The sequence below is a fragment of the Eptesicus fuscus genome, chromosome 6 (assembly GCF_027574615.1).
Source record: "Eptesicus fuscus isolate TK198812 chromosome 6, DD_ASM_mEF_20220401, whole genome shotgun sequence".
NCBI classification, from domain to species: Eukaryota; Metazoa; Chordata; class Mammalia; order Chiroptera; family Vespertilionidae; genus Eptesicus; species Eptesicus fuscus.
The window spans coordinates 87,529,085-87,541,166 of NC_072478.1; the positions used below are offsets into that span (position 1 = coordinate 87,529,085).

Consider the following 12,082-nt stretch of genomic DNA (forward strand, 5'->3'; position numbering starts at 1 on the left):
GGGAGCCACCTGCCCAATCCAGCCTTCTGCTGGAGACCACCATGGAGGGCTGCAGGGGGAGCTGAGCCCCTTCTCTGAAGCTGGACTCAGGGATTGGCTCCCCTTGCCAGATGGAGTTAATGGTTAGGGGCCCTGTGGTTTCTCCAGGGAGCCTGGATGCCCTGCCAAACCAGGAGGAGATGGCAGTGGGACAGCAATAAAACCCTCTGGGCCCCACACGTTCCTTTGACCTTGACTCTGCTGACCCAAGGTCAGGGTCTCAGCTATGGGGCTTTGGGGTGGCTCGGGAATCAGAGGCAGGGGAGGGGCCTATGGTCAATATTGACCTAGCTGAGTCAGGAGAGCGCGATGGGGAAGCGGGAAGGCTGGGGTGGGGCTTGCCGATAACTGGATCTCCCAGCTCCAGGGTGACTGTGGGAACTGGGGAAGGGGGTGCTTAGAATTTCCAAACAGGGTGCTTACTAAAACTACAGCTGCCTGGAGCCCTGCCCAGCTGTAACATAGCCTACTCTCTAAGGGTAGGGCCTAAAACATCTGTATTTTTAGCAAACTCCCAGGACGACTCTGTGGCAGCCATCCCAGTTCCCATATTTGGGGACACGGGTTCAACCCCATTGTAGTAATAATGAGGAAACTGAGATCCAGAGAGGGAACATAACTCACCCAAGGTCACACGGTGTGGGGCGGGAGGTGATGATAATTCTCCCCTTTTCTTGAGGGGAAGGAATATCTACCTCAGATAGCTCCATCCACCCCAGCTGTGGCGCAGGGCCCAGGAAGGGATGGGGGGGCCAGGCTGCCCAGAGGGAAGTGGCCCCTGAGACCTTGGCAGGCCCAGGTGGAGAAGGGAGGGTGGGGCTCGTCCCGGGGGAAGGACAGGAGAGGAGGCCATTCCTACTGGACTGGACCTGCTCGGCCTTGCCCTGTGCAAACACTCCCAGAACCTGCTGGGGGGTGTTTCCTAAAAGATTTACTAGGGCCCCAGGGTGGGAAAGGCCACCTCCATTGCTGGGGACCCACGCGTGCCCTGGAAAGGCATGCCCGCAGCACAGTAGGTTGGGGCACACTTCTGGCCTTCCTCGGCCTCCTCCCCAGCCCTGACCCCTCAGCTTTTGCCTTCACTCTCCCCCACATGTCAACCTATGGGGACCTGAACAAAGCCCCCCAGACCCCCCCCCCCCCCCAGCTGCTGCCACACGCTTCCTGCTTCTTCTGGCTTCCACACACTTTGCACCTCCAGGTCCAGCCCCCATTTCTGCCTGCCCTGAGTTCTGGGACTCTGCATGGCTCGTGCTTACTGGGGTGGTGTCAGGGATTTCTGGGACAGGAGCCCAGTTGGCTGGAGCCTGGAACTTAGAGTGGCCAAGATTCAGAATCTCACTTCTCTCCCTCACATGTGGGGCCATCTTGGGCTGGTTCCTTCGCCATCTGCACCACTGGCTCCTCATTCATGGGATGAAGAGAAAAGTCATGCCCAGAGCTCACATAAAGGAGGTGGGGTGTGCAGACGTTATTGCAGAGGTGGGTGTAACGCTCAAGCCCCCACAGCATCCAGTTCTTCATTCCAGCAGCAGAGATCTGCCAGGGGTCTCCTCCGTGCAAGAGTGACGACCCCTGCTGCATGTGGCCTGAGCCTGGATAAGATGCGGTCGCAACTTCAAGGAGTGCATCAGTTTGCAGATGCTTGCTAAGGTGACTCCGAGCCAGAGGGCTGTGTGAGGTGGTAGAGGAGCCATGGAAGCCCCTAGAAGGACCTCCCCCCGGTGTGTGTTGGGAGAGAAGAGGAGACGTCCCCAAGAAGATACCAGAGCTGTGTCCTGAGGGCCAGGAGGTATTGGGCTGAGCAGGAGAATGAGGGGGAGCCAGCCATCTACAGTGGGTTTTGGAGTACATGGGCAGTGAGGAGGCGGAGACGGCGGGTGTAGACAACTGAGACATGAGGCAATAGCTGGAAGGGACAAATGAGTTCCTAAGAACCCCAGTCACTATGCGCTGGCTGCCCGGAGACGGAAACGGGCCAGGGCAGGGAGATCCTGGAGGAAGCGGAACCCTGCCCTGGAGCCCTGACTGTCTTGCAAGAAGCCTCTGCGTCTGAGTCTCATTGTCTTCATCTTCAGAACAGGGCTGCTGTGACTGGGACAAGAGGTGTGGTGAGAGGCCTGTGAACTATAAAAGGCCATGCTCCATTAGCTAATAATAGTGTTTTAAGTGGAGCTGGCACTGTCGGAGAGTTAAAGGTCAACTGGGAGCACCCAGAGCACAGTAGCCCCACGGGGCCCAGGGCATCCTGTAACCTGCTCCTGTGCTGCCACCTGCTGGCAAGTGTCTGCAATGGCACCCCAACCCTCAAGCCCTGCCTTCTGCCCAGGTGGCAGATCCAGGGCTCGTGAAGGCAGAGCTGGGCGGCCTGGCACTAAGATTGGCAGGCTCCAGGGCAAGAGTGTCCATGGAAGCCCCCAGGCAACCTCTGCAATCAGCCTTGGCCTCTGCTCTCACTGAGAAGGTCCTCACGGGTGTGCTAGGGGTACATGCCCATGACACATCCCCTGGCCACCCACATAGCAGCAGTGAGGATAGACCCAGATAGTGGCTGGTGCAAAAATTCCGGAACCCCGGGACACCGGGAGCATGGTCAAGGGGCGACTGTGGGCTCCAGAAGGCATGTTCCCTGGTCCTGTGGACTCTACACCTCTTAGGAGACATGGCTTAGAGCAACCAACCCATCTGGTTTGCCCAAGACTGTCCCAGGCTTAGCACTGAAGGTCCCCTGCCCCAAACCAGGATGGTGGGTCACCACAGCCTCTGCATTACCCCCTGGCTCAGCCTGAGTATCTTGGGCTCAAGGAACCAAACTGGCCTCAAATGTGGCCTCCAGTGGGCCAGTGGAACCTCTCACGCCTTCCCTCTCTCCAGCCCCAAGGCCCCTGTCCCCAGGCACTCTGTCCACAGGTAGTTTGTGGGTAAAAAAAAAAACCCTTGTGCAATTCGGTCTCCAGGGGCTCTGAGGCCTGGGCCTTGTCTGTGAGGTTGGGCTGAGGGAAAAGAATGGGTGGGGAGGGACTTCTGGAACAACCTCCTCCTTATACAAGGAACCAAGGACCCCAGGCCTGGAGGAGAAGAGCCTTGCCCCAGGCCCCTGAGGGAGACTTTGCTGTTGGCTCTTTAGAGCCACCCCTTTGCTTTTGTCAAGAGCCCCCCAGGTGCCTGAGAGCCCCATCCCCGTCTCTGAGGTTGTGGCAGGTGGTCTAGGCAAAATCTCACAGTGATTGGCTCAGCCTTGAGTATGTCACCAAGTTGGTCCAATCAAAATGAAGGCCTGGGTTTTTATTTTGCATCTGGGAAGGTCTAGAACAGGAAGCAACCTCCCAGTGTGTGCTTGACTCAGACAGGGAGACAGCCTGCACAGAAGTTTGTAGCTATTTATTGCACTGAAAACACCAAGAATAAAACAGACGCCCCTCCTTCCCCCCTCCCCCCCAATAGCAGAAAGTTTGAGCAGTGGTCATTCAAGTTCACAGCCACATATTTTTAAAAACAGAAAAGAAAAGAAAAAAAAGAGAGAGAGAGAGAAAGAACTGAAACAAAACCCCAAACAAATAGTAACAAAGAAACCAGCATGGGGAGTCTGGCAAACACATCCCCCCCAGAGGGTCTTCCCGTGAAGGGAGATGGGAGGCCACGGTCAGGGTTAGCGCCACGTGGGCATGAACCCGGGAGAATACTTTCCTGTAAACGTGTTTGCATGCTGGAGCCTAGGCCGTGTCTTAGGTCTGGATTTTTTGCATCTATAGGAAGGAGCACAGAGTTGACTGTGTTTGGGGGGAGGTGGGGGGCATGGGCTCTGGGCTGCTTTGTCTGTCCGTCTCCCCTGCCTGCTGCCTCAGGATCACACGGGTGCCAGCACCGGTGCCTGCCGTCCACACCGGCTGGCTGCCCACCCGCAGGCGAGGCCTTCACACTGGGGCCATCTCAGCCTGGGGCGGGGGGGGGGGCTGCCTCCACTTCCCTGATACTTAGAGTGGGACATGGTGGGCAGGAGGTGTGTCAGCAAATGGGAGGCAGGACCTTGGTGTCCTCCAGCTCAGTTTCCTCGGGTGGGAAAGTGAGGACCAGAGCGGGGAAAGCATGTGCCCAGGGCCACACAGCAAGTCTGCTCAGAGCTGGGACTGGAATCCCAATGACCCCCAAACCGCAGCTCCTGCCCCCCACCGCAGTCCACTGCTGATAAGCAGTTGACAGGCACCAACGAGGAGAATGAGAGGGCAGGCGGGGGAGGGGACCGGCCAGGCTCAGAATGGAACGGGAGTCCAGCCAGTGACTAACCCCGTCAATTGTACCACCCCATTGGATTCTCCCATCAGCCCTGCAACACAGGCCGGGCAGGAATATGTAACCCCTATAACTGATGGGGAAACCAAGGCTGAAGCAGGGACCAGACTTGACCTTGAGGGTTGCAGCATCCCTGGTGAAGGCCACACCTCTGGCTTGGGGATGGCCGTGGGAGCTGGCAGCTCACAGGGAGGCAGGCATCTTTGCGGCTGGGATGCTGGGATCAGTGGGCCTTACTGGGAAACCCTCTGGGCCTGGGGCAAGCCAGGCAGCAGGGTCTCTACCAAGAACAGAGGCTACTGATCGACCAGTTTGGAGACCAGGAGGCCTGGGCAGCCTCTTTACTGGCCTGTGGCCCCAGCCTGCCCGCCTCACCTGTCCCCAGGGCGTCAGCCATTGAGAGAAGAGCCCACAATGGGGGAAAACTCAGAAAGGTCTGGATCAAATATCCCCATCAGTCCTGCTCCACCCACCACCCAGGACTCCCGGGAGGTTTGGGGGAACCAGTGCCTCCTCCAAAGCCTTGGGGATGTGGCTCTTCCTCCCCTAAAATCCTCCAGAGGGGACGGTATCTCATGCTGGCAGCACATGGCCACACAGAGGCCAGAAGCACAGAGAGGCAGCAACATATTTCCGAGTCGGACACTGAGAATACAGCCTCTATTTTTTTTTTTTTTGTCCAAAACATGTAAATTGGTTTTGCTGCGATTTTTCTTCTTTTCTGTTTTTTTTTTTAAACATACTTACTGCATATAAAGTCATGCAAAGAAAATAGTGCAGACAGTAGATCCTAGTGGATGTGCCGAGGCGTTCCACATCAGAGTCAGTCCCAGGGAAGAGGGCAAGAGGAAGGAAAAGAACAAAGGAGGGAGCGATGCGGACCCACGGCGGCAGGACGAGGCGTGGAGAGGAGACATTCCGGTGCTCTGCTTAGACCAGCAGATACCGAGGGGGTGGGTGAGGAAGACACATGCTCACGGCCCTTCGCCAGAGACGGGGGAGGCCGCTGGGGGTGGCACACAGATGAGCTGGGATGAACGCTTGGGAATCGTGGTCGTGAGGACTCCCGTGTGGGAGGCAAGCAAAGAAAAGTCCAGATACTTCCATCCTGCGAACCTCCCCCAGGCTCTCTGCCCCCATTGACTGCTTCTTATCAGCACTAACATCTGATTCGGTCCTGAAAAGAACCTGGGGACCAAAATTTCGGTGAGGTGCTTCTCGCTGAGGCGGGGGAACCATTGGTGACAACGTCCATCTCAGAGATGACATTAAAAAATAAATAAATAAACAAACAGAAAAAAGAGCTACCCCTCTGTCCTCTTCCCTCCTCCCTTCCCAACCCAGCCCAACCCTCCTTACAATCACTGAGAGGTCTAGTTATTACATAAATATCAATGAACGTGAAACCCATTTACGAAACACACAGGAGTTTGGCTATAAAAAGGCATGCGGTCCAAGTAGAAGTGATAACCTAGACGTTGCTTTCTTTTGCCCCCCAAAAGCAATCAGGTTTTCTCCCTCAGCTATGATGAAGCTGGAATTCCCCGGGCCCGATGGAGGGTGGAATGGGTGGTTAGCGATGGAGGTAAACATCAGAGAAGGAAGGAGGAGGAGAGTGGGGGCACCCTGAGAGGATCGCGCTCCCCACACTGAGGGAGAAGTGTCAGGCGGGGGCCTAGAGGCCAGGACGGGACGGGAGAAGAGGTAGGGAGGCAGTCTGAGGCAGGAGGCTCCTGGCATCTGCTCTTCTCTCACTCTCTCCCACGGGGGAGGTGGGGTCAGGGGTTGCAGGTTCATCTGCCTTTCCCAGAGGAATCCTGGAAGAGGAGAGATCAGGGATCTCCTGACTCCACCTCTTCTTCTCCCCAGCCCCTGGGTGAACGCACAGCTGGGCATTCTGCAGCCAAGGCAAGTCAGGCCAATGGCAGCCAGGCAGGGGGTCCTCAGGGCCAGCACCCAGGGCACCCAGGCCTGAGGAAGCTCCGCCCTGGCTGGGGACAGAGACTGAGACTGGCGGGCGGCAGGGAGATGTGGCCATTTGCTCTGAAGACGTGATGGCTTTGTGGGTAGGTTTTCTTGATGCAGGTATGAAAGTGACAGTGATGGTGGTGGTGGGAGGATGTGAGTGGGGGAATTCCAGCAAAATCCAAGGTGGGAGAACCAGCAGCGACATTCCACGGACGGACGGACACGAGTAGCTCTCTGCAGTACAGCGCCCCCGCCTGGTCCTTCAACTGTAAGACACGATAATGCGATGGGTCATGCAGGTGCATCCGAGGTGCCCCAGTTTCCTACCTCCTTAGATGGAGGTAGCTGCCACCTAAGGGACCTGCCCAGCTCTTCCCCTGGGACCTGCAGGCCTGGTCTCCTCCCGTGGTCCACCCGCCCCCACCCCATGGCCTCCCTTTAGATGGTCCTAATGACAAGGCAGGAAGGAGGGGCTCTTACTGGGGCAGGACAGAGGGCGCCCCAGATCTGTGGAAGTGGACGATCTGCCATTTGCCATCCCGGCGGTGCCAGACGCGGGTCTCCTCCGACTGGGCCGTGCGGGGGATGCCGCCGGCGTCCAGGTACTGAGTGATACGGATGTAGGCGATGCAGGCTGACTCGTCGCCCATCAGATGGATGTGGGGGTTCAAAATGGTCGTGTGCACAGGCTTGCTGTTCCGGGACCACACTGCAGGCGGGGACGGGAGTGAGCAGAGCAGATGCAACTGAGGGACTTCCTGCCTCATGTCCTTCACTCCCCCAACTCCCAGCACATTCCCAGGGGAGCCCCTCTGCCTGCCTCATTTCCTGAGGAGCAGTCTCCGTGACAGGGCTCAGCCACCTGGGTGTCAAGGCAGAATCCTAGATGACTAGGTCACATCCCAGCTTAGGGATGATGGATCTCAGACACCCCGACGTCTTCAAGCACAGGGAAATGGAATTTTAGAATCATAGTGTCTCAGACACAGAAAAACAGAACTTAGATGATTATAGAATCAAATCAGTTGAGACCAGAGTCTTGAACCCAGATCCCTACAGAGGCCAGGCAAGTACATAAATGAGGGGCTGAGCTGGGTACAAAATGCTAAATAACAACTGACCACTTGCCTCTGGGTGAGGGAGTAGTGAACACTGGTGAATGGCTGACCACATTCCATCCACAGGGGGCGCCCTGTACACAGCTCCCTTAGTGGTTGCTATCTGAGTAACTGGGACCCGCTAGTGCCATACTTTCTGACTTCTCAAGAGAATCAGGAAATCTGGATTTTTATGTGGAAATGTCTCATTTTTAAATATTGGCATCTAATTCAAGTTTAAAACATCATGCAGGCCACATAAAACACATGTGCAGTCCAGATATGGCTTGTGGGCCCCTCGCTGGGCACCACTGTTCTCAACGTGTAGAATGAAGGAAACTTGGGGAATATTAAGATTGTAGAACCTTAGACTCTTGGGATTGTAAGGATGGTATTTGCGGTTCATCTGGTAAGGTCACGGAGCTTTGCAGAGTTAGAGAGAAATGCATAGCTCTTATAATCATAGACCTGACAGACGCGTCTTTTGAAAGATCTGAAACATCTTTCTCTATGGAAAATATTAACCATTTTTAGTATTATTATTATTATTACTACTATTTATTTTTGATTCTAGGAATTCTTAATTTTTCCCAGCAAGATAGAAAACAAAGCACGGAAAGATGATGATGAGCCAGGGAGGGACTGGACAGGGTCACAGGAGTAACCCTTTTGCTTTTCCTTAGTATAGCCCAAAGGTAGGTCCAAACCCCACAGAAAGCACACGTCCACCCTTGGAGATGCCAGTTCAAGAATCTATAATATTAAGAAGCCCCTGTCCCCTTCCCCACCCTCTCTGATTCTGCTGCCCAGCCAGGTTTGTGAGTCACTGATTTCCTGAAAAATCTAAAATGTCTTTTTGTTCCCCCGTGACTATAGAAAGCCTCCAGTAGTATCCACCCCTAATATGATAATCACACTCTACCCAGGCTTTGGATAAAGGACTCAAAATCACTGAGTCTTAGGTCTGTAGACTAATGTAGTTTCACAATTCTGGGCTTGTAGAGAGAATGTACAGCTTTTGTGTTGTAGGCTTGGGAGTGACCTCAGAGGTCAGAGGTCACCAGTGGCCCTCCTCCCAATGCAAGGAAGCCTCCGTAAGCATCCTTGACAGCATCCAGAGCTGAAAGCAGTCAAGATGGTCTAGTTTAATGCGTCCCGTTTAGCAGATCTGGAAACTGAGGTCCAGAGAAGCAACCTGACTTGTTCTAAGCTGGGCCAGGTTTTGAAAGAATAGCAGTAGAACCTAAAAGAAGTCAGTGTCTCTGGAGCAATCCAGAGAACAATCCCAGAGGGACAGACAGAGCTTCGCATTGCTGAGGGCACTGGGCCTTGCTGTTGTTGACGAGGGCGGGGATCCTGAGGGGCCTTTTCAAAGCAGTAACCACCCTGATGTGGTATCTCTTGAATAGACTGGAGGCTTTCAACATCCGCCGTGGTGGATAGCATGGGAGAAAGCCGCCGGTCCTCCAGCAGGAAAAGGCAGGGAGTAGGGTAGGACTGGGCCAGAAGCAGGCAGATACTCTGGGTCTTGCTCTCAGGGGTCCTGTGATGTGACCAGATGGCCAAGTTTAGAGTTTAGGGGGCTGGGGCGATGACGCAGGCCAAGGGCTAGCATGAGCTTCTCTCTGTGTTCTTTTCCCTTTGGCCATCCCCAATCCCTTAGTCAGCTCAGCCTAGTCTCTGCTCTGTGAAGGCTGGAGTACACCATGGGGAACCAGCACCCCCAGAGGACAAACCAGTAGAGAGATGGCCTCAGTGAGCCTGGGAGCTCTAGGGTGATGGGGACCGATGGGGGAGAGGGGGGAGTCCAGCCACCTCTCTTCACATGAAAATTAAACTGCCATTGCTAGCCTTAAAGAATCAGAGTTTGACTGATGAAGGAAAAATGCAATGTTCTTCTTCACAGCTTTTTGGGGTGCTCTTGAGCCCCTGTACCCTATAAGACTCAGATTGGGTGCAGGTAGCAGTGTCCAGCTGATGGCCGCTGGTGCACAGAGGAGAGGAGCAGCACGTGGAAGGGAAAGGAAAGGAAGGGAAGGGAAGGGAAGGGAAGGGAAGGGAAGGGAAGGGAAGGGCGCTGCAGTGAGTCAGGACTGGGGTCTGCCACTGACTTTCTGGGTTCCTTTGGACAAGTCACTTCCCCTCTCTGAGCCTCAGTTTCCCCCCCACCCCCCCTCTGTGTGATGAAGAATTGGACTAGATCCTACGTCAGCCACTTAAATACCTCCTTCATTTTAACCTACAACTGCCACCTACACTTCATTAAAACATTTCCTTAAACCGATTCACTTTATTATTTGATGTTTTAAAAGAAAACTTTCTAGCGCAATCATCAGTGACAACCAGTATCACAGAACACAATTTTAATAAGTCCAGCGGAAATGGAATGAAGTTACGTAATCCTAGCTCCGCACGCCTGCCTGCAAGAGATCTGAGCCGGAGACCACTCTCTCTGTTGAAGAGGGAAATTGGAAAGTGTTACGGGGTGTTCAAGACAGACTAGCACCCAGCTGGGCCTTTCCGCTTGATGGAGCCGGATGTATTGAAGGAGAATTTAGAAAGGGACCGACTTTCTCACTGTGAGAACCACTGTGGTTTGGGGCGGTGCCCACGTGCCCCGGAAATCATCTGGTGAAGCCTCAGTGGTACATGCCTTCCCTTGGAAGACCGTGGACTTGTCACCTCCCAAGGCCTTCCTCCGAGTCCCGAGCTGCGTGATCCTAACCTGCATGCGCTGTGGTTCTTCCCTGTCTGACCCCTGGCCAAGGTGAGACACGGACACAGGCAGAAAGCACCCTCGGTCAGGCCCAGCCTCAGCCCCGACAGCCCCTGGTTGCCAAGCGGCGGGGTCTCTCCTGCAGAGGAGAGGCCCAGAGAGGACAGACATGCGGACAGAGACCTAGACAAACAGGCAGGGCACAGCAGTGTGAGCTCGGGGCCTCTCCTCTTCCCCAGGCTGCCCACCCAGAGGGGGCACTTGCATAACCACCCACAAGCCAGCTTGTGACCAGCTGGGCAGCTGGGGTGGTCCCAGGTGTCAAGTTGACTATAAATTGGATGTGTGCCCTCACGGGAAGGGTCACGGGCAGGAGGGGGCTGGGAGGGCTCGTCACGCTTATCCCAGGTCCCCATCCTCAGCCACAGGAGGGGCAGCTGGCAGTCGGGAGGACCAGGGTTAGGAGAGGGAACCAAGGTGGTACCAACCCCTGTCCACACGGGATCTTCCTCTTCGCTGGCTCCTGAGCCGCCCCGGGGGCCCTGCCCGTCACCCTGCTGTGCCATCCGGCAGGACACGGAACGAGAGCAGACAACAGGCACCCCAGACAGAAGGAATTGCTCACGGTTTTCAAAATAGAATCGATGGAAGTCCAGGCCCTCGACCAGGTTCCCCAGGGCCTCGGGTTCGAAGGCTGTCATCCCGGGGTCACACATCTTCCTGGGGGGAGGAAGTCAGAGGAAAGAGGGGCTGGGGCGGCCTCGCAGAGCCACCCTCTCATCCAGGGGCCTGGGCCCACAGAGGGTGAGCCTGTAAAACTGGAGTAAGTGCACCCACCTCACAAGATCAATGAGGCTGATGGGTGGGGAAGGGGCTTGCGAACTGTGCAGTGGGGGGCATCGCTGACTGGCTGGTGCCATTTAGAACTGGGAGGCCTGGGTTCAGGCCGTGGCTCTGCCGTTTTACCAGCAGGCGGCTTAACCTCTCCAAGCAAGAGCACCAGGAATGCGTGCAGAGCTGTGCCCTGCACAGTCCAGCCTGGAGGCTACTCTCCAAATCGCACCCCATTCCTGCCCAGGCAGCAGATCCACAGGGTGGGGCGTTCCTAATTCATCCTGGGTTCCTGGGGAGGGGGCCTTTTCACTCACACTAAAGTGACTTGCGCTCACCAAGAAGGTCTGTCCCTGGAGAGGGTGTGTTTTGCTACTTTAAACAAAGATGCCCTATTGTGAACAGCAGCCCTCACCATGAGGTGAGGAAAACAGCATTCCACAAAGCAATGCCTGGGAGGAGGGCGGCCGGGGCGTGGCCAGGGAGGCCCTCGCTGTGTATTTTCAGGGCAATGCTCCCTTCCGGGTCTCAGCCTTCCGAGAGACCCTGAGAGCCGGGTGGGGGGAAAGGAAAATGGACTCCCCCACCCCCAGGTCTCTGTGGCACAACATGGACTCCTGTGACAGTGACAATGAAGCCACGGACAGAAAGTATCCCAGGAAAGGCAGAGGTCCCGATCTGGGAGGAACGGAAGACAACCGGAGGAGGGTGTCAGGCCCAGCATTTTCCGGCAAGTGCAGGGCACTCTGTCCCTGTGCTGCCCTGACTGCTCTGTTGCTGTGACTCCAGGCAACCGGCTTTTCCACTCAGAACCTCAAATTCTCCAGGTGGATTAACTAGGGGCTGGGGGCTGTGCTCAGACCACATGGGAGTCTGAGCTGTAAACATCGGGGAGGCTGAGCACCACTGGGGAAGCCCCTCTCCAGGAGGTCTCTGGGCATCCCTGCCTCTGAAGGAGACCATCTGCTTCAACCTCATTGTACATGTAGAGAAACCAAGGCTCCTGACATGAAGGGACTTATCCAGGGGCACACAGGGCCAGACTCAGGGCCCCATGGCCCCCAGAGGGCATGGCAAAGAGGTCAAAACCTAGAGTACCCTACAGATGCCAGAGAACGTGACATCACAGAGTGGGGGAGTC

General features: G+C 55.6%; 1 protein-coding gene across 1 annotated transcript in view; it reads right to left on the reverse strand.

Moving 5' to 3' along the window:
• Positions 1 to 6,543: 6,543 nt before the first annotated feature.
• The window catches only part of CAMK2A (calcium/calmodulin dependent protein kinase II alpha), a 57,891-nt gene continuing 52,352 nt past the window's right edge, over positions 6,544 to 12,082 (reverse strand). The window contains exons 17-19 of the mRNA XM_008152210.3: positions 10,736 to 10,830; positions 6,778 to 7,006; positions 6,544 to 6,563 (exon numbers count right to left, since the gene is read on the reverse strand). Coding sequence (XP_008150432.1) covers positions 6,560 to 6,563; positions 6,778 to 7,006; positions 10,736 to 10,830 — 328 coding nt within the window. The 3' untranslated portion in view covers positions 6,544 to 6,559. The remainder of the gene's footprint in view (positions 6,564 to 6,777; positions 7,007 to 10,735; positions 10,831 to 12,082) is intronic.